General features: G+C 32.9%; 4 protein-coding genes and 1 pseudogene across 5 annotated transcripts; 4 read left to right on the top strand and 1 right to left on the bottom strand.

Annotated features, from left to right (window-relative positions):
• Positions 1-13,029: 13,029 nt before the first annotated feature.
• On the top strand, positions 13,030-16,035 carry LOC146956788 (purple acid phosphatase 18-like). Its single transcript, XM_085731465.1, has 5 exons — positions 13,030-13,246; positions 14,056-14,724; positions 15,145-15,333; positions 15,424-15,512; positions 15,651-16,035. Exons 1-5 carry the CDS (start codon positions 13,091-13,093, stop codon positions 15,868-15,870), a joined length of 1,323 nt encoding a protein of 440 aa, XP_085587591.1. The 5' UTR covers positions 13,030-13,090; the 3' UTR covers positions 15,871-16,035.
• Positions 16,036-18,120: 2,085 nt separating this feature from the next.
• LOC146956789 (uncharacterized) lies at positions 18,121-18,672 on the top strand. The gene has a single exon (XM_085749700.1). The coding sequence runs from the start codon at positions 18,121-18,123 to the stop codon at positions 18,670-18,672; it is 552 nt and encodes a 183-aa protein (XP_085605826.1).
• Positions 18,673-18,717: 45 nt separating this feature from the next.
• LOC146956790 (uncharacterized) lies at positions 18,718-19,893 on the top strand. The gene is made up of 2 exons (XM_085749705.1): positions 18,718-19,596; positions 19,672-19,893. The coding sequence occupies exons 1-2, from the start codon at positions 18,718-18,720 to the stop codon at positions 19,891-19,893; spliced, it is 1,101 nt and encodes a 366-aa protein (XP_085605831.1).
• Positions 19,894-23,434: 3,541 nt separating this feature from the next.
• Positions 23,435-24,526, top strand: LOC146956791 (putative F-box/LRR-repeat protein 23). The gene is made up of 2 exons (XM_085731486.1): positions 23,435-23,863; positions 23,967-24,526. Exons 1-2 carry the CDS (start codon positions 23,499-23,501, stop codon positions 24,403-24,405), a joined length of 804 nt encoding a protein of 267 aa, XP_085587612.1. The 5' UTR covers positions 23,435-23,498; the 3' UTR covers positions 24,406-24,526.
• Positions 24,527-24,877: 351 nt separating this feature from the next.
• LOC146956792 (putative aspartic proteinase GIP2 pseudogene) lies at positions 24,878-26,547 on the bottom strand (annotated as a pseudogene). The gene has a single exon (XR_015021119.1). The product of XR_015021119.1 is annotated as a putative aspartic proteinase GIP2 pseudogene (transcript).
• Positions 26,548-27,955: the final 1,408 nt, after the last annotated feature.

Here is a 27,955-nt window from a genome sequence, read left to right on the forward strand (position 1 = left end):
TTATCTTACAAACTGCAGCGGAATAATTCTTTAAAATATAAATTCAACCAAATTCAACATCAATAAAAGTCTTGGCATAAGGCCACAACATAATTCAACTTTATTCTAATAGCAAGTCTTTTCCAAAATATGTGATACATAAAAGAAATGAGAAGACACTCGCGACGATCCCCATCCTAATATGTATCAGAGCCCTAGACACTTGAGCCAATCAACCTACAAGCCATCATTACCTGCACATTACCCACGGTCGAGGCAACATATACGCAGAAGGGGTGAGAAACTTATCCAATAATGATAATATATAATTCATCAAATTAATGAAATTAACAATATATCACAACATGCATCATTAATAATGTATATAAAGAATACATATAACAACAACATAATCATTTTCGGCAACAAGGTACAACAACAACAACAACAACAACATTATCCACAACGACACCGATAACTCGACAGTTCGACAACGACAACAACTCGACAATTCGACAACGACAACAACTCGACAATTCGACAACGACAACAACTCGACAATGCTACAACGACAACAACTCGACAATGCTACAACGACAACAACTCGACAATGCTACAACGACAACAACAACTAATGCATCATGCAGGTGGTACCAATCTACGCGCGTTGAATGCTAAGCATTCCAGGGCATAAGCCCCCAACAATTTGGATGGTTAAAGCATCCCAGGGCATAAGCCCCCAACAGGTGAATGATAAACATTCCAGGGCATAAGCCCCCAACGGGTTGAATGATGAACATTCCAGGGCATAAGCCCCCAACAATTGTGAGTATGCAAATGGACTCAACTTGTGTATATCAACATACAACTTCAACAGCGACTGCAACAACAACATATGTGCCTAAAACAATTATGACACACTCCCCAACTTCGACATCAAATGATACAACGACATCAACAACGGAAATCAACAACATAACATATATATAAATCAATTACATTCATCTCAAAGTCTAAAACATCCCCCAAAAGCAATTAAGTTTTGATCAATAGAACATAAGTCAAATATCCATAAACACCTCAACTAAATCCCTAACACTTAAGTTTGAAGTTGGGAAACCAACCATAAGTTTTTGGACTAACTAGAGATTAATTATGCTAAGTTTTCTTAAAATTTTTTGAAGACCCACTTGGACTATTTTCATCATAACTCTAAATCTACAAATAATTTTCTAGTCACTCCAAAGCCATTAGAAAGCTAACTCAATTATCTACAACTTTTATGTTTACACCTAAAGCTAATTCAAAATAGAAACGGGTGAAAAAGACACAAGAACGCGAAACAGAAAATGCTGTCACTAGACAATTTCGCTAATAGCGAAAATTGAGCTAATAGCGTACCTGTTCCAGAGGGTTACGCTAATAGCGAATTTCTGGCGAGTTTTTCATCTACTGTTACGATTTTAACACCATTTTCACCCCAAAAACCCATTTTCTGATCCCCTAATCACCCAAAATGAATTAGAACAATGTTTACAGGTTCTATATGCAACATAGTAACTAAAACAACATAGAAACATGCATCAAAAAACACCATTCATCATATTTTCTTCAATTAACATAAAACTTCTAACCCTAAAACCAAGAACAACAATTCATTAAATTTCAGAATTATATACCATGATTATTGAAAGGAATCCCACCCTTACCTTAATTCAGCAACACCAAACGTCAAGCTACCGCAATCGATTCCTTCCTAGCTCTCTCTTGGCCTCTTCTAGGTTTTCTCTCCAAAACCAGTTTTCTTCTAATGTTTTTACGTGAAAATGTTTCTCTCCCTTTTTCTTTCTTTTACTTCAAAAATATCTCTCTTTTCTTTTCTCACCCAACTCCCTTAATTTCTATTAATTTCCACTTAATTCCCTTTAACCAAAAATAAATACTATTTCTATAATATTTCTATTTCTCATATTATTTCTATCCAATAATAACAACATTCATTTAAATAATACACAACCCCAATATTCATATAATAAATAGCATCATAACATATTTCATATAAAAATCATATAAAACATATATTTCACATAAAATCATATATATATATAGCAATTAAAGTCATATAAAAATATTCACACCTCTACTAAAATATTAGAATAAAAATGGGGCGTTACAACTCTCCCCAACTTATAGAATTTCGTCCTCGAAATATTACCTCAAGTAAACAAGTCAGGATAAGACTCCTGCATCTTACTCTCCAACTCCCAAGTAAGACTTTCACCAGCTGCTCCTCCCCAAACAACTCTCACTAGAGGTATCTCCTTGCCTCTCAACGTCTTCACCTTACGATCATCGATCCTCAAAGGTAAAGTTTCTACCGTAAGGTTGTCTCTAACTTGCACATCATCTCTAGGAATGACATGTGAAGGATCCGCTACATACTTCCGAAGTTGTGACACATGAAACACATCATGCAAGTTCGAAAGATGTGGTGGCAAACCAACTCTATAAGCCACCGTGCCAATTTTCTCAGATATCTGATAAGGACCAATAAACTTTGGAGTCAGCTTCTTGGACTTCAATGCACGACCCACACCAGTCATAGGAGTGACTCTCAAGAACACATGGTCACCCTCTTGAAACTCAAGGTCCTTCCTACGCTTGTCATGATAACTCTTCTGTCGACTCTGCGACGCTTTCATATGCTCTCTTATCATCTTGACCTTCTCCGTAGTCTGCTGAACTATTTCAGGCCCTAACACAACACTTTCACCCGACTCAAACCAACATAAAGGAGTTCTACACCTTCGACCATATAAAGCTTCGAAAGGTGCCATACCAATACTCGAATGGTAACTATTGTTGTACGTGAACTCTATCAATGGTAGGTGACTGTCCCAAGCTCCACCTTGCTCAAGTACACACACCCTCAACAAGTCTTCTAATGATTGAATCGTTCTTTCTGACTGACCATCTGTTTGCGGATGATACGCTGAACTCAACTTCAACTGAGAGCCCAAAGCTTCTTGCAAGCTCTTCCAAAATCTCGAAGTGAAACTCGGATCTCTATCCGACACAATACTCGATGGAACACCATGCAACTTCACAATATTATGAATATAGATCTCCGCCAACTGAGCTACTGAATAGGTGATATTAATCGGAATGAAGTGTGCCGACTTCGTCAATCTATCGACAATAACCCAAATGGCATCATGCCCTCTTTGAGTGTTTGGTAAACTCGTCACAAAGTCCATGGAGATGCTATCCCATTTCCATTCCGGCACATCTAATGGTGTCAACAAACCAGCAGGCTTCTGATGTTCAACTTTCGATTTCTGACAAGTCAAACATGCATAAACAAATTGTGCGACATCACGCTTCAATCCAGACCACCAAAACAGTTTCTTCAAGTCATGATACATCTTTGTAGCTCCCGGATGAATACTCAAGCTACTTCTGTGACTCTCTTCTAAAATCAACTTTTTCAATTCATCATTATCAGGGATACAAATCCTGCCTCGGAATCTCAACACTCCTTGATCATCAACCTGAAAATCACCATCTGCATTCTGATTACTAGCAGTCATCAAATCTACAAATTTCACATCAACTTCCTGTGCTTCCTTGATACTCTTCAAGAAATCACTATTAATTTTTAACATACCCAACTGCACACTCTGAGGTGCCAATTCACAAACAAGACTTAAGTCTCTAAACTGTCCCAGCAATTCAAATTCTTTCACCATCATTGCCGACATGTGCAACGTTTTCCTACTCAAGGCATCTGCAACCACATTGGCTTTACCCGGATGATAATTCAAACCAAAATCATAATCCTTCAACAACTGTAGCCACCTTCTCTGCCTCATATTCAACTCTTTTTGATCAAATAAATATTTCAGACTCTTATGATCACTAAACACTTCAAATCTGGAACCGTACAAATAGTGTCTCCAAATTTTCAACACAAAAACCACAACAGCCAACTCTAAATCATGTGTAGGGTAATTCTTCTCATGAATTCTCAATTGTCTTGACGCATAAGCCACTACTTTGCCATCTTGCATAAGCACACCACCTAAACCCAACTTAGACGCATCACAATATACCACAAAAGGTTTATCCGGCTCTGGTAAAATCAAAATTGGGGCCGTCGTCAATCTTCGCTTCAACTCATTGAAATTATTCTCACACTGAGCATCCCACACAAAAGCTTTACCTTTACAGGTCAACTGAGTCAATGGAAGTGCCAACCTCGAAAATCCTTCGATAAATCTACATTAATAACCAGCCAAACCAAGAAAACTTCTAATCTCTGTAACTGACTTAGGAGTCTTCCACTGTGATACAGTTTCAGCCTTCAACGGGTCAACCACAATACCACTACCAGAAATAATATGGCCAAGGAAACTTACTTCACTTAACCAGAACTCGCACTTTGACAGTTTTGCATACAATTTCTTTTCTTTCAGCACCTGTAAAACAATCTTCAAATGTTCTGCATGCTCTTCTTCAGTCTTAGAATAAATCAAAATATCGTCAATAAACACAACAACAAATTTATCTAGAAAAGCATGAAAAATTCTGTTCATATACTCCATGAATACACCAGGTGCATTAGTAACACCGAAAGGCATCACTTTATATTCATAGTGTCCATACCGTGTCCTAAAGGCCGTCTTCTGCATATCTTCATCCTTCACCTTAATCTGATGATAACCTGACCTCAAGTCAATCTTGCTAAACACTCGAGCACCCACTAATTGATCCATCAAGTCGTCAATTCTCGGAAGTGGATACCTATTCTTTATCGTCACTTTATTCAGCTGACGGTAATCTATGCACAATCTCATGCTACCATCCTTCTTCTTAACTAGCAACACAGGCGCTCCCCAAGGTGACACACTTGGTCTTACAAATTTCTTATCAAGCAATTCTTCCAACTGCTTCTTCAATTCTACCAACTCGGAGGCTGACATACGGTAAGGAGCCATCGACACAGGCTTCGTTCCCGGAACAAGATCAATTGAAAATTCGACCTCTCTTTCTGGTCGCACATCCGGAATCTAATCAGGAAAAACTTCTGGAAATTTGTTTACAACCAGCAACCTATCAATTATCGACTGACTCTCTACAGAAAATTACGCCATCAAGGAAAACATCAAGTTTCCATCATGCTCTAACCGCTTCAGTTACTTGGTAGATAAAAATTCCGCTCCACTTTCTTCTTCAGCAGAAGAAAATACACCGACTTACTAAAACAATTAATACGGACATGGTTGTACTCCAACCAGTCCATACAAAGGGTTACACAACAAACAACAAACAGGACAACAAGGACAATACAAAATTGTCACACAACACTACTAGGCTCGACACAACTCTACTAATTGGCCGGACGGACCGACCTGCTCTGATACCAATTGTAACACCCCGTTCTCAAAACAACGTAATATTAATAAATAAAATCAGAGTAATCACACAACGGAGTGTCACACTACTTTTCAAAAATTCATAAATAGAAAATATCTATTTATTTAAAATCAACGTTTAGAATATCTTAATAAACTGCAGCGGAATAATTCTTTAAAATATAAATTCAACCAAATTCAACATCAATAAAAGTCTTGGCATAAGGCCACAACATAATTCAACTTTATTCTAATAGCAAGTCTTTTCCAAAATATGTGATACATAAAAGAAATGAGAAGACACTCGCGACGATCCCCATCTTAATATGTATCAGAGCCCTAGACACTTGAGCCAATCAACCTACAAGCCATCATTACCTGCACATTACCCACGGTCGAGGCAACATATACGCAGAAGGGGTGAGAAACTTATCCAATAATGATAATATATAATTCATCAAATTAATGAAATTAACAATATATCACAACATGCATCATTAATAATGTATATAAAGAATACATATAACAACAACATAATCATTTTCGGCAACAAGGTACAACAACAACAACAACAACAACATTATCCACAACGACACCGATAACTCGACAGTTCGACAACGACAACAACTCGACAATTCGACAACGACAACAACTCGACAATTCGACAACGACAACAACTCGACAATGCTACAACGACAACAACTCGACAATGCTACAACGACAACAACTCGACAATGCTACAACGACAACAACAACTAATGCATCATGCAGGTGGTACCAATCTACGCGCGTTGAATGCTAAGCATTCCAGGGCATAAGCCCCCAACAATTTGGATGGTTAAAGCATCCCAGGGCATAAGCCCCCAACAGGTGAATGATAAACATTCCAGGGCATAAGCCCCCAACGGGTTGAATGATGAACATTCCAGGGCATAAGCCCCCAACAATTGTGAGTATGCAAATGGACTCAACTTGTGTATATCAACATACAACTTCAACAGCGACTGCAACAACAACATATGTGCCTAAAACAATTATGACACACTCCCCAACTTCGACATCAAATGATACAACGACATCAACAACGGAAATCAACAACATAACATATATATAAATCAATTACATTCATCTCAAAGTCTAAAACATCCCCCAAAAGCAATTAAGTTTTGATCAATAGAACATAAGTCAAATATCCATAAACACCTCAACTAAATCCCTAACACTTAAGTTTGAAGTTGGGAAACCAACCATAAGTTTTTGGACTAACTAGAGATTAATTATGCTAAGTTTTCTTAAAATTTTTTGAAGACCCACTTGGACTATTTTCATCATAACTCTAAATCTACAAATAATTTTCTAGTCACTCCAAAGCCATTAGAAAGCTAACTCAATTATCTACAACTTTTATGTTTACACCTAAAGCTAATTCAAAATAGAAACGGGTGAAAAAGACACAAGAACGCGAAACAGAAAATGCTGTCACTAGACAATTTCGCTAATAGCGAAAATTGAGCTAATAGCGTACCTGTTCCAGAGGGTTACGCTAATAGCGAATTTCTGGCGAGTTTTTCATCTACTGTTACGATTTTAACACCATTTTCACCCCAAAAACCCATTTTCTGATCCCCTAATCACCCAAAATGAATTAGAACAATGTTTACAGGTTCTATATGCAACATAGTAACTAAAACAACATAGAAACATGCATCAAAAAACACCATTCATCATATTTTCTTCAATTAACATAAAACTTCTAACCCTAAAACCAAGAACAACAATTCATTAAATTTCAGAATTATATACCATGATTATTGAAAGGAATCCCACCCTTACCTTAATTCAGCAACACCAAACGTCAAGCTACCGCAATCGATTCCTTCCTAGCTCTCTCTTGGCCTCTTCTAGGTTTTCTCTCCAAAACCAGTTTTCTTCTAATGTTTTTACGTGAAAATGTTTCTCTCCCTTTTTCTTTCTTTTACTTCAAAAATATCTCTCTTTTCTTTTCTCACCCAACTCCCTTAATTTCTATTAATTTCCACTTAATTCCCTTTAACCAAAAATAAATACTATTTCTATAATATTTCTATTTCTCATATTATTTCTATCCAATAATAACAACATTCATTTAAATAATACACAACCCCAATATTCATATAATAAATAGCATCATAACATATTTCATATAAAAATCATATAAAACATATATTTCACATAAAATCATATATATATATAGCAATTAAAGTCATATAAAAATATTCACACCTCTACTAAAATATTAGAATAAAAATGGGGCGTTACACATATCAACTGAGCTAAGCTCACAATGACATATATTACTTTGTTCTTATATCAACTAAATATTTTATTTAAATTTTAAATTTATTTTTAATATTTATGTAGCATAAATATCTCAACAAACTAATCATTGTTTATACTTCTCTATTGTATATAAAGAGATAGAGGGTTTTGAGAAGATTTTCAGATGACTTTTTTATTATTACAATTATACACACAAAAACAAAATTAAGGAAAACAATATTTCATCAGCCGACACATTTATTAATTTATGGGTACTTAAAATATGGTTTATTTTATTCTATTTGTGTCTACCCATTAAGATATTTGTGAGGTAACTGTCTATGATATAATTTATTTGCATATACATGTATAAAAAAATTTGGTTATCCTTAATTATACGTATAAACCGGACAACGTCGGGTAAATACACTAGTTTCTTTTTGGGTAAACTGAATTTGAACCCATACATCAGTTAAGTTATAAGTGGGTTCTAATTTTTTTTTTTTTAAACCTTTTTCTATGTATAATTTTAATTCGGGGCCGATCCTTTGAATTTGGATGCCTTGGATAAATCACGAAATGAGGCCCCTATAAAAAAAAAAAACAAAAAATACACAAGGATAGAAGAATAGAACTTGAAGATTTGCACATTTTCATTTGACATCGTGCAAAAAGAACACGAGTATAAATCTTTGAAATGTGAACCAAACGACTCTAAACTAGATTCATGCTCCAATAGCACATATGAATCAAAATTCAATGTTTATAGGCATGTCAATGGGGCGGGGTGGGGACGGGTTTTACATTCCCCATCCCCATATCCGATTCTCATATACTTACCCGTTACCCTACCCATACCCAACGGGGATGAGAAATTGAACCTCATCCCCGTCCCCAACGGATTCGGGTATCCCCGCCCCATCCCCGCATTGAATAATATTTTTTAATAAAAAATAGAAGTTTTTTTGCAAACCCTAGAGAAATGTTGTAATGCATTATCAAGAAATATGCTCATTTTAACATTTGTTAGACCAATTGATTTAGTTTCTCCATTAAATATCAATGGTAGCTTTTATAACACGACAATTATCAAACAAAATAACATGACATATCAACATAAAATAATTTTCTGCATTCGGGACGGGTTTGGGTATGGGTTCGGGGTGGGTACCTATATACCCGTTACCTGTCCCATACCCGTGTTTTGAAATCGGGAAAAACCCAAACCCAGTCAAAACGGGGAAAACCCATCAAATTGGGTTTGGTTCGAGCGAGTAACCACGAATATGGGTTTTGTTGCCATGCCTAAATGTTTATATTCTTCATCCTCCTCATCCTCTAAGAAATCGTTTGATTTTACTATTATATCATGAAAAAGAATTGTATTAGTATTGAATAAATAAATAGATCATTTGAAACCTACTCTTAAGAGACCGCTGTATCTTTACCACGCTGACACTTATGCCCTCGGCCCATGCTCAAGGCCACCCCTGTTTTAACCGACATGTGCTATGTGGCTAAATTTTCGTGAAACCTTGAAAATATTTATTATTTACATGAAAATAATTATTATTAAAAAAAATTCATTTATAAGTAAATAAATCTTACTTTTAAAACTTAGTCGGTTACAACCTAAGAACAATAAATATTCTAAACGGTTTTTTAAACTGTTAAAGTAATAATTAATAAAAAAAATAACTGTTACGATATGATTTCAATATCAATAGATTGCGTTGTTGTATATAAATAATAGAGTTTTTGGGAGACTAAAATTCAATAACAAAATCATTTTTAAATTCATATATAATTATAGTAGATGAGTGATAAGAATATTTTCTTTCTAACAATTACTCTAACAACCACCAGCTTATTGCGTATATATAATTATAATATATTTTTTACTTCAAAATTCATCAAATTATAGTTTTTATTTAGAATTAGTTCCATACGAAGTATATAAGTTATATGTTTCTTCTTAATTACTCTCTTGCTTTAATTTGGACTTATTCTCCTTCGATCATTTTAAGAACATGGTTTAAAACACTGAATTATTCTCTGGAAAAAGAAAAGCATTTATAATAAAAGAAACGTAAATAGTTACCACAAGTATGAGCATAAAAAAACACAAAAAGACTTGTATAATAAATGAAACACACATAGATACAGTAAGAAAGAGCTTGAAGAGTAACGAAAAAAGTAAGTTGAAATGAATAAAACAAAATCCATTTAAAATTTAAAAAATGATCCAAATAATCCATGCATTGAAACCAATAGTACTAAAAAGAAAAGGAGCAGATTGGTTGCAGCAAACCATATGGTAGTTAACAATGTGATTTATATAGTACTCCGTGAGCTAAGCTAGTTTAGGGAAGTGACAAAATGAAAATGTTTTCAACTTACGTTCGACATTGTATGATCATTGAATGTTATCAGATTTCAATGAAAAAGCATACTTATTGAAAAATTATCAAAGGTTATTCTTCTTTTATTTTGAAATATCCAAGGTTATTCTAAAGTACATAAAAAAAATTACATCAAATAACTAGGCCATGCAATTTTTTGGGAAGAAAATAACAAAAGCAATGAATATATATAAAGTAGCACAAAAATCTAATGGATTTCACACTTTGAGCTTCTCAAATAAAATTACTCAAAATTTTAAAAATAAAAATGAGGTTTCAAAAATAGCAAATAATAATCAAATAAAATAAAAACAAACTCAGACTTCAATACTATGAAGCACGGACACTCCTCGGATTAAACGTGTCTCGGTGTCGGACATGTGTCGTGTCCGACACCGACACTTGTAATTATACTAAATTATGTGATTTTTTCAAATTATTAGCTGTGTCAGTGTGTCAGTGTCCGTGTCGTGTCCGTATCCGTATCCGTGCTTCATAGTTCAATAATAGAAAGAAAAAAAACTAATAATTAAAAAATAACTTCATGACTTGGTTTATAGACAATGCATAATCATTTTTAATTTTCTGCTGCTACATCACTTGTTGTGTGTTCAATGGCTTGATGATAAATTTATAGCAGTAATGTATATCAGGTAGGGGTAGAATTATATATAAGAGTGGTTTCATGAATGAAAAAAAAAAATATCTAACATTTGATATAAATGTAAACAGATACACTTAACATGGAAAAGTCAATAAGAGAGGAAACAATCACAAACATCATACAATAGAAAATAGTAAGATAGCTTTCTCAAAAAAAAAAAAAAAACATATATGTATAGTAAGATAGTTCTTTAGAAGGTTTGATATTTTCATCAAAACACTATTGCGCTGCAACACAAAAATTAACTAAAGTTGTTGTAGACCCGTGATATTTTCCCCAAAGCCTCTTTTAAGGTGAATTGTTTCTTTGACTTTCTTGTAAGTGCCTACAAATTAAACAAATGACGAAAATTACCTAACGAAAAAAAGTATATAAATTTAATGTAGCTGGTGCGTGGGTCTTCATGACTTACATAGCTGGAGATGCCATTCCCGTACTGAAAATCGCATGATCATTTTGCTTCTCTAAGATGATCAGCCATCCTAAAAAATATATAAATTAATAAATAAAAGTCATAGAATAGAATTATAGAAGATGCAGCATAAATGAAATGGAAACTCTGGAAAGAGAGAAGTATGAGGTAAAAAAAAAAAAAACATAAATGAAGCCAAATGATCAAAATCAATACATCATGAAATTGCAATATTAGTAGTGAAAATCTTAAAAACATTTGTCTCTATTATGATAAAAAAGATAAAAAAGAAACGGGAGAAGACAGGAAGAGGTGAAAAATACCTCGAATGTCAACAACAACAATGACCAGAAAACCTTTGTTTCTATCATGAAGTATCAAAAACTAAAAAAGTTAAAAATTGATTATTTAAGCAAAATAACATAATGAAATGAAAGGGTTGAAGAAAGAAGATGGAAAAGGCACAACTTTCATTTTCTGGGCAATGTGAATCCAAAGGCAGCAAAAATAAATATCCTAGAATGTCCGAACTCGGAAGTAGGAGAAGACATATAATTCAAGATCAAGAAAATAAGTTCTAGAGCCAAATACTCCGTATGAATACACATTTAAATTAGAGACTTGGGAAGATGGTGAGCCATTGATTTCAATTTTTTTTTTTTTACCAAGGACTAAAACTCAAATTCGCTATATTTGCAGAAACCAAAAACATATTTTAGCCTTTATTTAATGTTGTACTTTACTCCAATCATCGTTTTATAATTGTTGTTAGATTTTAATTCATCTTTGTATTGTATTGTATTTTAACTTATTTTTAATATATATTTCGAAAAAAAATTAAAATGGTATGTCACGCCAAATGAAATGGCGTGATACCAAAAAATTAAAATAAAAAAACAAAAAAGAAGTGTCAAATTGTGTTGGAAGAAAATAAAAAAATAAAATAAAATAACATGTCACGCCAAATGGAATGGCGTGACATCCCGCTAGAAGACAAAAAAAAAATGTTCTAAACTAGGGCATCTGGGAAAATAAAATCACAACATGGACAAAGACAACATTGTTTTTGTGTCGGTGCATAAAAAAAAACTCTATATGGAGCCTCTTTTTATGGCCTATTTTTTTTATAAAAAAAAATGATAATCAAAGTTGGAATTGTTATGGAAAATGGCCCTAATTGAAAATTTGTATTCAATACCTTCGATTTATCTAACGGTTCATCGTATAATCATAACATTCTCATTCATGTAGAAACACCAAAAACTCAAAATTTTGTAAATAAAAATAAGGCTAAATTACCCATGGGGTCCTTTAAGTTTGAGGTTTGTAATAAATTGGTCCTTTAAGTTATTTTGTTCCCACATAAGTCTTTAAGTTTGTGGTTTGTAACATATTGGTCCTTTAAGTTATTTTGATCATACATTAGTCCTTTAAGTTTGTAAACGTTTTCGATTTAGTCCTTCTACCTTATCAGATGTTTTTGAAACATTGCTTAAAGAATCAAATATATTATATTAAAAGTCGTACATCTAAAAAATACTAATATTTTCAACTTAAATTTTTATTGTTTTTTAACTTTCTTATGTCGTGCATCGGAAACATTGGTTAACACGACCTTTAAAATAAATTGTTTTTTTAAGGGAAATAAATATCGTTTTTTTTTTAAATTCGAAAATAGTATATAAATAAATTAATCAATGATCGTATTTTAATCGTACACCAAGTGGTCTAAATTTTGTTTTTTCGGGCAACACAAGTAAAAGCAATAAGTTAGCGACACATAAGACAAGAATAAGACAAGAATATGATGACATCATTAGGATGATGATAAACCATAAAGATCAGAAGTGGTAGTACTTTGTTGTCGTCCTCTTCCTTCCTTCCACCAGTTACTGTTATACCCAACTTTGACAACATCACCATGGAACTCAAATTCATTCTTCTTCTTCTTGCTATCAATATAATTATGCTTCTCTCTTCGACCGTCACTGCTGATCAATATGTTCGCCCTTTGCCAAGAAAAAACTTAAACATTCCATGGCCATGGGATTCTAAATCCCAACCTTACCCTCAACAGGTCAAACTCTCTTTCTCTACTTTTCATCTATTCTATTATTATTATTATTTTCTTTTGTATTTGCTTTTTTATATTTTTTTTTTTATTCTGGAATTGTTGATTAAGTAACCCTATAGAAATAGAACTACTATTGTTTAATTGCTTGTATTATTAGGGGAGTTAAGCTAGAACTTATGATATACTATGTGATTGTTTGTAATAATAAAAGTGACAAATTACTTTTTTAATTCCTTAAAAAAATTACTTTTTTAACATTCTCCCAGCTAACACGCATTTAAATGAGATTATTTATTTATTTATTTTACCAAAAAAAAATGAGATTTTTTCAAAAGCTATTAAAACTAGCCTATAATAAGATAAATAATAAAATCATTATTTTTTTATTATGATTAATTTAAAAAATCTTAAATATAATCTATAATAACACTTTATGTATGTTTATTTATTTAGGGTACCTATTAAATTTCAGATTCTGGTACCTATTAAATTTCAGATTCTTAGACTACAAAATTCTGAGTGGTTTTCTGTCTTGTGTTTTGAAATTTTCAAAAACCAAAAGTAGTTATATGAATTTCAGTTATGAGTTTTGTATTTCAAATTTAAGTTATGTTTCAGTTTTTGTTTTTGAGTTAAGTCATTATGAACTGTTTGTGTACATCAAAGTAGAATCCAAACATAATTCCAGCATTTCAAATATAGACACTCATAAAAATCCAAACACGAACAAATAGGCATTATGGGATTGTTTCTGTACATCTAAGCAGAATGGTTGTCTTGGTTTGAGGAATGACAGAGTTTTGATTTTTCAGGTACATATATCTCTGGCAGGAGACAGACACATGAGAATAACCTGGATAACTGATGACAAACATTCACCTTCATTTGTAGAATATGGAACATTACCTGGTAGATATGATTCAATATCTGAAGGAGAGTCCACCTCTTATAATTATATTTTATATAGCTCAGGAAAGATACACCATAGTATAATTGGACCTTTGGAATATAATACCATGTATTTTTATCGATGTGGCGGACAAGGTCCCGAGTTCAAGCTCAAAACTCCTCCATCTAAATTTCCAATTACTTTTGCTGTGGCTGGCGATCTTGGTCAAACTGGTTGGACTAAATCAACATTGGATCACATTGATCGATGTAAATATGATGTTTACCTTCTTCCGGGTGATCTTTCATATGCTGATTGTATGCAACATCTTTGGGACTCGTTTGGTAGGCTTGTGGAGCCGTTTGCTAGTGCAAGGCCGTGGATGGTAACAGAAGGAAATCATGAAGAGGAAAATATACCATTGTTAACCGATGAATTTGTATCGTATAATTCTAGATGGAAAATGCCGTTTGAGGAAAGTGGATCAACTTCAAATCTCTATTATTCTTTTGAAGTTGCAGGTGTTCATGTTATCATGCTAGGGTCTTATGTAGATTATGACAAGTACTCAGAGCAATACAGATGGCTAAAGGTTAGTCAATCGCCGTATATTTCCATAAGTGTAATGGGATCCATCATACATGTGCTAAAGGTTTAGACTAGGATTCTGTTTGGATAAACAACTTAATCACATGCAGCATAAACGCCTGTCATATAAGTGCTTATGTGTGGGTTATGACAAAAGATAAAATAAGCCAAACTGTTTTTCATATAAGTTATAAGCTGCTTTTATAAGCTAACTTGAAGAGCTTATGGAAATTTGATGAAACAACTTATGAAATTTCATAAGCTCTTTCCATAAACTCTACCAAACAGTCTCACTAGTGTTTATGCTAGTAGATAGACTCAAATAAGTCAACCCAAACGGGCATTTGATAACAAACATGGACGAGAAATCTATTGTGCCGTTCTTTAGAAACGTTTACAAGTTTTCTTCATTTCTCATCTACAGGAAGATCTGTCAAAGGTGGACAGGAAAAGGACACCTTGGCTGCTTGTGTTATTTCACGTGCCGTGGTATAATAGTAACAAGGCTCACCAAGGCGCAGGGGATGATATGATGACAGTCATGGAGCCATTGCTTTATGCTGCCAGCGTTGATTTAGTTCTTGCTGGTCATGTTCATGCTTATGAACGTTCAGTACGCCTTTTATAGTTTAGCCTTTATTTTAATTTCTAAGCACGGTTCAATGGAAATTTGGTCTTAAGTGGTGCTTTATCTGATTGACAGAAACGCGTGTATAATGGAAGATTGGATCCTTGTGGCACCGTCCATATAACTATTGGTGATGGTGGAAACCGAGAAGGCTTAGCTCATAGGCAAGTAATATCTGCCAGAGACACATTATAAAAATTTGTTATCTGAATTGGTTACTGTCTGAAATCTGTCCATATAACTATTAAGGTTGTTTATTGGTATGCACGCAGCCTGTATTCTTACATCATTGTTGTTTACAGGTACATATATCCACAACCAAAGTGGTCAGAATTCCGTGAAGCCAGTTTTGGTCATGGTGAGCTGAAAATTGTAAACTCAAGTCATGCCTTCTGGAGTTGGCATAGGAATGATAATGACGAGTCAATTAAGGCCGATGATATCTGGATAACCTCTTTGGTAAGCTCAGGATGCGTTGATAAGAACAAACATGAGCTCAGGAGCATGCTTATGACACCCTAATAGATTCATGTCATGTCTGCTACAGGCATGACAAGTGTCATAAAAGCAAGTAAACTTAAGCATTTCTGTACACAACTGCTTCTTGTCTTTTTGTATATATACTCTAAGGACTTGGAATTGTTTGTAAATGGAGTGTAAAGTAAAGCTAGTAATTTCTTTGGAATACATGATATGTTTGTTTTGTCTAAACTTACTTAAATAAACCAGCAATGTTTAACTAGAACTGTAAAACCAGAGGTGGATTATTAAACATTAAGTGAAAAATTAAGGGTCAATATATTCTCTCTCAATGGACAATTTGGTAAATCTATTGATTTACAAGTTACAAAAGAGACTATAAAGGAAAAATACACAACTTACAAAGCAAATTTACATACGAAAAAAGGACCACTGTTGGATCGTTCCAAAATCCAAAAACGATTGCCAAGCAAATCAATTTTCAATATGACTGGCATCTTCTATCTTCAAATTATAAAATCCAACAAGGGACAAAAATTATTAAAACGAATGTGGTGCGAGAAGCTCGAAGGATGAGATAAAAATTCTTGTAATTTTTCAACTTGACTAAAAAAAATCTCACACGTCACATGCAATCACCCAAAAAAAACTAATGACTCTGGTCCGTATTATAAGAAAATTAAAAAAAAAAATATTGGTCCTATTTATATGAAGGAAAATGTCATAGCTTTAAGATATATAGTTATTGTTTAAAAGACTTTTCTATCTCTTATTTAATGTTTCTCTTTTTAATATGGAAAATGTTAACTTGTGTCCTTAAGGCACAAGTTTATAAGCCAAATGTAGAAATAATGTATTAGAATGCGTGCATTAAATTTAATCTTTAATGTTTTAATGAATTGAATGCACAAAGTTTAAAGGAATATTTCTTTTTTAGGATTTCTTTGTGAAGAAGATTTCCTTCTTAGACTTGGCTGGGTTTTGATGATAACAATCTCACATCACAAAAGAAGAAAAACTATGGAGGCACGGTATGAAGATTAAGAATGAAGATTAATGCCTAGGCTTCTTGGTTATACATTTTGTAAGTATGGCAATTATTTTTTGATTTATCATTCTTAACTAATGGAACAACTTAGAATGCTCATAAAATAATTCCTAACATTTTTTCTAAGTCTCCATATGAAGCAATGTTAATACTCATGAAAATAAATCACACACTCACAATAATTCTTATTTAAATATGTTTTTGCTAGAAAATGTTTTTGCATGAAAATTCATAATTTATCTTTCAAATTGCATAATTGGTTTTTAAGATTAAAAATAGCCGTATATCAAAAAGTCCTATATCATTTTTCTCATGCAAAATAGCCATGATTTATTTTGCATGAAAATATGATTCAACGGCTAGTAATTTAATTATGCAACGGCAAATTATTTTGGAAAGACATAACTTTGAATTATGCAACGACAATTCTTTAGTGAAACAGCATTCTTTTTAAATTGCACCTTTTCATATTTTTTTTTATAAAGTAGCATTGCTTCATAAACATCTCTTTAGCCTCTATAAATTCAATTGAGAATTAAAACAATCTACACTCAACAACTTTCATTATCTCAATTGACATTTTCAATATCACTTACTTTCAAACTTTCATTAAAATTGTTTGGAAAACTTTGCTTACCCTTTAACATTTATTAAAAAGTTTTCTGAGCACTAAGTCCATTTGTTAGAGTGATATTGATAAAGATATACAGCCATACATTGTTATTCTTCAATCATTTTGTTGTAAAGTTTCTTGCCATTGTTGGTGAGAATTATTGTTTAAGATAGTGGGGTGCTATCTTGTGATTGTTGTAAAAGGTTCTTTGATTCGGGAAGATTCAAAGTCCACCAAAAGTGTTTGGTGTTTGTGTTGTAATCAAGAGAGAGTTTCTTTCTTGTGTTTATGTTAGAAAGATTGTTAGGGGGTCTTGGGGTGAGATTGCTTGTAACAAAGATTCTAACATAGTGAATTCCTTCGCGGGGTGTGAAGGGAGTGGACTGACCCTAAGGTTTAGAGGGGAACCACTATAAATTCTCTTGTGTCTTTTCTTCTTCCCTTACTCTTTTATTTTTCTGCATTCATACCTTCATCATTATTTACCGGAAAAATAATCAACAACGCGAAACTCTTAAAAATTGACCAATATTCCTAGAAACCTAATTCACCCCCCCTCTTAGGTTACAATCTGAACTTACATTTGGCATCAGAGCAAGAGTAAAGATAACTTGCTTCTTTGATCCAGAAAATGGCTTCCGCTAAACCGTTTCCAGCAGAAGGTCCTAATTCAAACCGACCACCATGTTTCACTGGAGATCATTATGATTTTTGGAAAATTAGGATGACAACCTATCTAGAAGCCCAAGGTGAAGAAATTTGGGGTGCTGTCCAGAATGGTCCTTATGTTCCCACTACAATTGTGAATGGTGTGACTGGTATCAAACCACAAATATCATGGGATGATGATGACCGAAAAAAAGTGTTATTTGACAAAAAGGCAAAGAACATTCTTCAATCCTCTCTTGGGATGGATGAGTTTTTCAGAATTTCTAACTGCAAAACAACCAAAGAAATCTGGGACACTTTGGAGACAACACATGAAAGAACAGAAGAAGTAAAACGTTCCAGATTGAATACCCTCTCTCAAGAGTACGAGATGTTTAGAATGCAACCAGGAGAAAATATTCTAGACATGCAGAAGAGATTTTCACATCTTATCAATCATCTTGCAGCCCTTGGAAAAACCTTGTCAAACAATGAAATAAACTTGAAGATTCTCAGGTCACTAACAAGGGAATGACAACCAAAAGTAACAGCCATATCTGAAAAGAAAAGTCTTTCAAACATGTCGTTGGCAGCACTTTTCGGAAAATTACAAGAACATGAATTGGAACTTGATCGATTGGAGAAAAATGAAGGATGTGAACATAAAGTGAGATCTCTTGCCTTAAAAACAAAAGTAAAAAATTATGAGAGTGAGCAAGAAGACGAATCTCAGTCTGATAGTGAGGAAGATGATGATGATGATGCGTTAATCAAGAAATTTAAAGAATTCTTAAAGAAGGAAACGTCAAAAGTAAAGAATCAGAAAGAAGCACCAAAAAGGAAGGTTACTTGTTTTGAATGTGGAGAAAGAGGACATATCAAAAGTGAATGCCCTACACTTCTGATGAAGAATAAATTCAATATCAAGAAGGACAAAAGGCAAAAGAAAGCATATGTGGCATGGGATGACAACGAGATAAGTTCATCTTCAGATGAAGAAGCAAACATGACATTAATGGCTTCACACCATTCAGATGATGAAGAAAATGAGGTTAGTGATTCTGAATTAAATTATAAATATTCTTATGAAGAATTGCAAAATGCATTTAATGAATTGTATGAAGAATGCATTAATCTTTCTAAAACTTGTGCAAAGCAAAAGAAACAAATAGTATCTCTTGAAAGAAAAGCTTTTGATGCACAAGTAGAATTAGAAAAGGTTAAAAGTTCTTCATGTAATAAATGTAAAGAAAATGAAACAAAGATTGTTGAATTAAATCAAGTGATCAAAAATTTTGAAAAAGGTCACAATAGTTTGGAAGAAGTGCTTAGTAAACAAAGATATTCAAATAACAAAACCGGACTTGGTTTTTCAAATTTTAATAAACCAAGCACAAATAAAGGGGTCTTTGTTAAAGCAAGCACAATTTCTAACAATATAGAAACAAAGAAAATGCATGTTGTTAATCCTTCCAAGAATGTGAATCAAAGAATTAATTCTAAAGGAAAAAATTATTCTAACAATTCCTTTAAGAAAAATAATTCAAATGTTATGAATAATTTCTCCAAAGGAAATAATTTTGGCTCACATTATGTTCATAATTTCACATGTTTTTATTGTAACATAAAAGGTCATACTCCAAATAATTGCTACATAAGAAACATTGGTGTTCCTTATGGTGAGTATATTTGGATAAAGAAAGGTATTGACCCACAAGGACCCAAAGAAAAATGGGTACCTAGAAAGTTCTATTAATTGTTTTGTAGGTATTTGAAGACCATATGCAAATCTTGTCAAATTAAGATTGGTTTTTCAAGATACATTGCCATATGATATGGTAGGATTAAGATAGTTTGAGAAAGATTGACACTTTGATAATGCTTTGAAATTTATGTACACTCTTTATCATGTTCTTATTTATTCATGACTACGGTGAAAGGTACACATTTAATTTTCACGGAAATTATCTGCATGCATGAAAGTTGTTTCTTTGGACTTTGAAAATAAGTTTTATATGAATTTGAAATCATTTTCATGCACGTGCCATTTTATTCATACAGAGTTTTAAGATTTAAAATTTTGGTAGTTAACAGGTAATGCATTTAGAGAAAGTATTATGTCTTATATTAGTAAAAAAAAAATGGTACAATGATTTTTTGAAGGAAGTAAACTCGTTTTTTTTTGTCTCTAAAATTTTGTAACTGAATTGATATGTTTCGTTTATAAAGCATGTGTGTATGTTTTGCTTTGTTATAAAAGTAGTGGATATAAATTGTCTCATATTGAAGTGCATGCCTGAGTGATTTTTTTTTCGTTGTAATTTGCTATTTGACCTATAAATTGAATATTTGGAGAGTTTATAGCAACATGATGATAAGGTTGCATGATTGAAAGTCAATTGTATAAATGGTCTATAGATAAATTCAACCTTTCAGTTTTCGAACTTTTGTTCTTTATTTGTTCATGATGTTCTGTTAACAACTTAACATGTCATATATAAATATTTGATATGCTTGTATATTTTATAGCAACATGATAATAGTATATTTAAATCAGTTTAAATATCAAGAACAAGTTTTATCAGTATTGTTGCTTTGTGTAAGGAATTATGATATTTATAATTGATGATCTCGTCATATGTGCAATATATATGTGAAAGATTATTGAATATTCATTGTGAAGAAGATTAATTATTTTTACACAAAATTTATTATTTCCCTTATATTACGACCTTTGGATTTTACTCTTTTTCTTCTTTTTGATGATGTCAAAGGGGGAGAAAGTGTATGTTTGTGTTTTGTGCCTAAAATTGTTTCAGGTTATCCAATTGCAAAACAAAGGGGGAGATATACAAGATAGAGGGAGTTTCATTGAGCAAACATTGTCAAAAGGATATGGTTTGTCATCATCAAAAAGGGGGGAGATTGTGAAGAAGATTTCCTTCTTAGACTTGGCTGGGTTTTGATGATAACAATCTCACATCACAAAAGAAGAAAAACTATGGAGGCACGGTATGAAGATTAAGAATGAAGATTAATGCCTAGGCTTCTTGGTTATACATTTTGTAAGTATGACAATTATTTTTTGATTTATCATTCTTAACTAATGGAACAACTTAGAATGCTCATAAAATAATTCCTAACATTTTTTCTAAGTCTCCATATGAAGCAATGTTAATACTCATGAAAATAAATCACACACTCACAATAATTCTTATTTAAATATGTTTTTGCTAGAAAATGTTTTTGCATGAAAATTCATAATTTATCTTTCAAATTGCATAATTGGTTTTTAAGATTAAAAATAGCCGTATATCAAAAAGTCCTATATCATTTTTCTCATGCAAAATAGCCATGATTTATTTTGCATGAAAATATGATTCAACGGCTAGTAATTTAATTATGCAACGGCAAATTATTTTGGAAAGACATAACTTTGAATTATGCAACGACAATTCTTTAGTGAAACAACATTCTTTTTAAATTGCACCTTTTCATATTTTTTTTTATAAAGTAGCATTGCTTCATAAACATCTCTTTAGCCTCTATAAATTCAATTGAGAATTAAAACAATCTACACTCAACAACTTTCATTATCTCAATTGACATTTTCAATATCACTTACTTTCAAACTTTCATTAAAATTGTTTGGAAAACTTTGCTTACCCTTTAACATTTATTAAAAAGTTTTCTGAGCACTAAGTCCATTTGTTAGAGTGATATTGATAAAGATATACAGCCATACATTGTTATTCTTCAATCATTTTGTTGTAAAGTTTCTTGCCATTGTTGGTGAGAATTATTGTTTAAGATAGTGGGGTGCTATCTTGTGATTGTTGTAAAAGGTTCTTTGATTCGGGAAGATTCAAAGTCCACCAAAAGTGTTTGGTGTTTGTGTTGTAATCAAGAGAGAGAGTTTCTTTCTTGTGTTTATGTTAGAAAGATTGTTAGGGGGTCTTGGGGTGAGATTGCTTGTAACAAAGATTCTAACATAGTGAATTCCTTCGCGGGGTGTGAAGGGAGTGGACTGACCCTAAGGTTTAGAGGGGAACCACTATAAATTCTCTTGTGTCTTTTCTTCTTCCCTTACTCTTTTATTTTTCCGCATTCATACCTTCATCATTATTTACCGGAAAAATAATCAACAACGCGAAACTCTTAAAAATTGACCAATATTTCTAGAAACCTAATTCACCCCCCCTCTTAGGTTACAATCTGAACTGACATTCTTAACATGTGCCCTTAGGGCACAAGTTAACACAACCCTTTTAATATTAGTAAATGTATTTAATGATTTACAATTTTTTATGAGGTTATATTTGTAAAAATATTTAAAAAGTTACATTAATTAACAATTGTATTGGTATTGGTTTTGATATTTTTTTATTGATTTGTCTAACATGTGCAGCATTGCACATGTTAAAATAACTAAAAATAGCAACTATTTATTGAAAAACAAATAACAATAAAATAGAAATAATAGGTAACAATGATTCTAAAATAAAAATAATTGGTAAATTTTATGGAGAGAAAATTACTTTTTCAAATTTCAATGTGTTGAATACATCAATCCGAAAAAAAAAATTCTTTTTTAACCTTCTTAACAAGTGTCCTAAGAGTTTAGGGCGTATCATTTCCATTTATTTTGTTTCTTATAACAAAGACAAAAGAAGTATTTTTTCAATTTGAGCTCAATTTTGTCAAAGTTAGACGTCATAGACGTACATGAGTGTAGTAGTATTACTCCCTTCGTTCTTTTATGTAACCTCCCTTTTATTATTTTTCCTCTAATAAAAGGGTGTTTACATATTCAGGGACGGAGGGAGTATCTTTCAATGATACTAGTACTAACTAACCACTCCATTACTAGTAGAAAACGTTTATGGGAAACAGAACAACTCAATTACTATTGGAAACAGAGCAACTTTTATTCTTGTCCCCCACTATTCTCTTTCAAAACGTTTAAATTTCCCCGGTTGGTGGTGATATGCGTGACAAGGAGTAATACTCCCTCCGTCCCTTAATGTAACCACCCATTTGATTTTATTTTTGTCCCTAAATGTAACCCCCTTTTCAAATTACTAGATGCATTTATTACTTTTTTCCTAAACATACCCCTAATTAATACTACTAACTTGTCTTGAAATATGAATAGTCAAATTTAATACACATACAAACAAAGGACAATTTGGTAATATTAATACACAAAACAGACACATTAATTACACTGACAACTTTTCTTAAGAAATGTGAAAAATGCAAAGGGGGGTTACATTAAGGGACGGAGGGAGTATTTTTCCAAAGTTTATTGGAAACTACATTTCACTTTCTAAACATTTATCGGAGGTGTTTATAAATAACATGCAACTCCAACAAGGGCTGATGGCGTCGTATTCCATTCCAACCATGGAAGTTGAAAGTGAAAGTACAACAGGTCCAAATTGGCTTGATCTTCCTAGACATTTGACAGAAAACATCCTTGAGAGGCTTGGTGCAGTTGAAATTTTGATGAGTGCATGCCGAGTGTGTCCGCTATGGTGGAACATTTGCAAGGATCCTCTCATGTGGCGCACCATTCACATCATTTACCATAATCCACCACCCTATTTATATGTGGATTTGGAGAAGATTTGTTTCAATGCTGTTGAAAGAAGCTGTGATCATGTCGAAGACATTTATATTGAGCTTTTTGGCACGGATGATCTCCTTAAATGCATAGAAAAAAAGTAATTCGTACCAACATTTTTTTTTCTGCATTCATGCGTACATAGATATTTTATTATCATTATTATTATTATTCTCAAGCATTTTTTAATTCAAATTTTACAGTGGCAGTCACCTACGTTGCATGCGGCTTGAAATTTGTGAGAGCATTTCAGATGAAGTATTTAGTGAAGCTGTGAGAAAGCTTCCACTGTTAGAGAAGCTTGACATTTCACATAGCAGAGTAACTAAGATCGCGCTTGAAGCCATTGGCCGATCTTGTCCTCGTTTGAAATGGCTTAAATATGAAAGTTATGGGCATGAATTTTGTGATCGCTATGATGATAAGGTGTTTGCTATTGCTGAAACGATGTCTGGTCTACGCCATCTTGATATCAATGGTCATGAGCTCACTAATGTTGGGTTGCTTGCCATTCTTGATAAATGCACTCTTCTTACATCTCTTTATCTACATTATTGTTATTATCTTGATTTGAGTGAAAGTTTGAAGAAAAGGTGCATTGATCAGATGGATGATTTGAAACTTCCAAATCCTTTTAAGTAGGTGTCTTAACTTATGAGGCTTTAATGTCTCATGAGTCTATACTGTCCTACCGCCGTTACTAGTTTATGAAACCTTGATAATACTTGGATGCTAGCGATGTTTTTGAAGGAGTTTTGTTAAAGACAACTGAATTTCGGAGTTTTTACTTTTACTGCTGGTCAACTTGGCATGCATGATTTCTCTGTTTTCTTGTGGTTTTTTTTCTTTCCAGAAGTCTTGACATTATATCGACAGTGTGAATGAGCGTATGTGTGAATGAAATGATTTTGGTATACGAGATTGAATGAGAATGAGAGCATTTTGGTATGAATCGTATAGTTAGAATTAGCAGTAAAATTTGTATGTTCTTTGTGCCACAATTATGTCGGTATTCACATTTTTGTTACCATTGGTATACGCTAAGTCTCTCTTAGTTCTATTCTAATTTTAAAACTTTGGCCCACAATATTAACAGTGCTAATAAATCACAATATTAGTAAATCGCTTCAATAATATTATTACTCACTGTAGTAGAATAGAAACCTAGCAATTCAAATGTAAGATGCTTGCTTCTATCTAATTATTATACTAGTCTTTTTTGGGAGGCTATATATCAATAAAACCTCACTTATTTCAAAACCTAGTTTACACACACAAATATTACTAGTACATAATACTATTTAACTGGAGCAGAATAATTAAGTTCTAAACAGATGAGGTAAAATTAAAGTTTGCACAATTATCATGCTCCAAGAAGAGTGACCTAAAACCAAGCCTTGAAGTAGCCAAATCAAATTGCAACAAATTATTCTCCAATTGATGTGCACCAATAGTGATTGAAGTCATTGGTTTAGAACCACCAGCCACAAAACCAACTTGAGAAGTTTTTGCAAAATCAGAACCAGCATCCACAAAACCCAAACAAATCACATCCTTATCATTAATACGAACCATTGCATTAGCTCCAATAATATTCCAAACCACATTCTCATTCTGCAACACAAGATCAATGGAAGGAACATCTGGTCCCATTCTTGAAGAACTAATGCTTTGACTTGCAAAACATGTTCCAAATGGTGCTACAGGTTCAACAGTAGAAACATTTAATGCTTTCACAAAAGCATCAGCAACTGCTTTATAAATTGAAGACTCCATTATTGTGTAAGGATTAACGGTGCTAATTTTGGTTCCACCAAATCCATTTTGGTCTATAGATAAAAGGGTTGTGTTCAACTTTACATTTTTACCAGAAACTCTAATAGATTTCACACCAATGAAATACTCATCTGATTTTTCACCTAAGAAAGAACTTGGCGCAGTGCTAACAGGGTTTGTAATAAGAGGTGTGAAAATAAGATTTTTAGATTCATCAGTGTTCAATAGATAAGGTCCATCACCAAAGAAAAGTACACCATCTTGAGTACCTAAACAAATTGCAAATTTATTCTTGAAACTAAAAGCTGATGAAAATTGTGAAGGAAGTGACACTTTAGTCCTTCCAAGACCAGCCATACCTTTGACACCCTTAGCAAGACCATTTTGTACAACACTTGAACCACAAATAAAAAGAAAGTTAGGAACAGAAACAAATCTACCAGAATAGTTTCCATTTGTGGATTGAACTGAAACAACATCTGACTGAATGTCACCAGATGTGGACACACCTGTTACAGTGTTGTAAGGTGAACGGCCACATATTTTTTTGTCACTGCAACCATGTGAACCGAAGAGTGAGCATTGAGATGAGCTACATAGGATTGGTTTTAAAGTGGATGAGACATAGCTCTTGTCACAGTTCACCCAAAAATAGCCACCACCAAGATCAATGGTTAGGTTGATTGGTACAAGTGGTGTTCTTTGTTTGATTTGAGTAGTGTATTGAGGTGTTGAGGCAGAAGTGTCTCTAGTTATGGGAAGAACTAGTGCTTTTGGTCTGAAAGAGGTTTGTGCTAAGGAGGTGGAGATGATCAAAGAGAGAAATGGTAAAAGGATGAAGAGTTTAACTGAGGAAGCCATTGGAACAAGTATGAAGAGATAATATGAAAATGAAAGAATGAAGGAGATGTAGTTATATATAGGTTGGTTATGAGATAGGATGAAGACTTTTCTTGTGTTGTACGGTATTTAGCACATAGATAATTAATGGGAGTCAAGAATTGCAACTGAGTTGATTGATGCAATTGCAATTCTTGCGTGTTTTACTTCTTTTTGGGTCATTGTTTTCGGGTAATAGTAACATGTAATGAGGCGGTGGCACTGAAAATTGGAAATTAGATCAATAGATAAAGCTTGGTTGAATTGGATTGAGTAATTGAATTATTATCTCTAACATAGTAGTCATAGATACAAATCCTTCATAAACGGATCGGCTTGATTAGAAAATCTTTTACAATCTCACTTGCATTGCATCCACATATCAAGAAGAATGTAATTAAAGAAATCAATATCATAAAATTTAATTTTAATTCAACTCTAAAAAATCTCTTTAAGATGCTTGGCTCATTGCATTTCATCCACGTATGTTTGTAATATTTATGTTTTGAAGACAAAGAAGATAAATAATACTTTATATGTTCAAACACTTTTTTTTGTATAGAATCAATTGGTAGCACTTTTTGGATAGTACTTTATATTTATTTAGGTTTGACCGTCTTTTCGGACAAGGAGGATGTGTTTGGCATCCAATTTTGACTTCTTTTTTTATAGTATATAAATTTGATCATCCGGTCTTGACTTTGATGGCTGGTGTATCAGATTCGTCACGGTATATCACTTCATTCCCTCTGTGGCTAATTGTCGGTTTAACCTTCATTACGACTTTATTGAATTTTATACAAGACAAGATGGAGGGGATAACTTGATACAAAACGTTTATCGAATCATACAATGATACATCTCCAAGAAATTCAAACGTGGTTCCAAATCACTCATGTCTCCCGCAATGTGTCTCCTATAGAGGATGGATAGTTTAAATATTAATATGATATGATAATTAACAAATTAATATTTGACATTAAAAAAATGTGGTTCCTACAACGTCACATCACATTTATGCAATTCAAACAAATTTTACTCCAATGATAGAAAAATTTATCAACTTTTAATTTGATAATATGATGGCTTATTTAAGTTACTTCATCCATTTCTGTCAAAAAAAAAGTTAATTCATCCATTTATTTGCTATTCACCCTACCACATCATCATTCCTCCAATGATAAAAAGAAGAAAATCGTCATTCTATAAAATTCACTTTGATGCTTTCATTGGAGACGCTCTTAGAGGATTTACTAATCCTACGTCATAAAGTATATTTTAACTTTAATCTTCCGTACGAGTAATTGTTGCGTGCTCACAAGATTTTTGACACACAAAATAAAATAATTTGATAATATTTATTTTTAAAATAATTAAATGATATATATTTTTTTGAGTTTAATCAAACGATGTGTCTAAACTTTTTTTAAGAGAAAATAATGTGTCTAAATTTTTCTGACCATAGAATAATTAATCCTTTCAGAATCGTAAAATTACATACAGGGACGACCCCATATACATTTGTATGTGGGCCTTG

Source organism: Medicago sativa, chromosome 1, assembly GCF_051527215.1.
Source record: "Medicago sativa cultivar Bolivia chromosome 1, Bolivia_mono, whole genome shotgun sequence".
NCBI lineage: Eukaryota > Viridiplantae > Streptophyta > Magnoliopsida > Fabales > Fabaceae > Medicago > Medicago sativa.

Bases quoted from the DNA above. Each gene is read 5' to 3' on its own strand.
- LOC146956788 (XM_085731465.1), top strand. From the start codon at position 13,091: ATGGAACTCAAATTCATTCTTCTTCTTCTTGCTATCAATATAATTATG. The intron at 15,334-15,423 runs GTACGCCTTTTA...TCTGATTGACAG, and splicing joins TTCATGCTTATGAACGTTCA to AAACGCGTGTATAATGGAAG. The intron at 15,513-15,650 runs GCAAGTAATATC...TGTTGTTTACAG, and splicing joins CGAGAAGGCTTAGCTCATAG to GTACATATATCCACAACCAA.
- LOC146956789 (XM_085749700.1), top strand. From the start codon at position 18,121: ATGGCTTCCGCTAAACCGTTTCCAGCAGAAGGTCCTAATTCAAACCGA.
- LOC146956790 (XM_085749705.1), top strand. From the start codon at position 18,718: ATGTCGTTGGCAGCACTTTTCGGAAAATTACAAGAACATGAATTGGAA. The intron at 19,597-19,671 runs GTTGTTAATCCT...AATTCCTTTAAG, and splicing joins TAGAAACAAAGAAAATGCAT to AAAAATAATTCAAATGTTAT.
- LOC146956791 (XM_085731486.1), top strand. From the start codon at position 23,499: ATGCAACTCCAACAAGGGCTGATGGCGTCGTATTCCATTCCAACCATG. The intron at 23,864-23,966 runs GTAATTCGTACC...CAAATTTTACAG, and splicing joins CTTAAATGCATAGAAAAAAA to TGGCAGTCACCTACGTTGCA.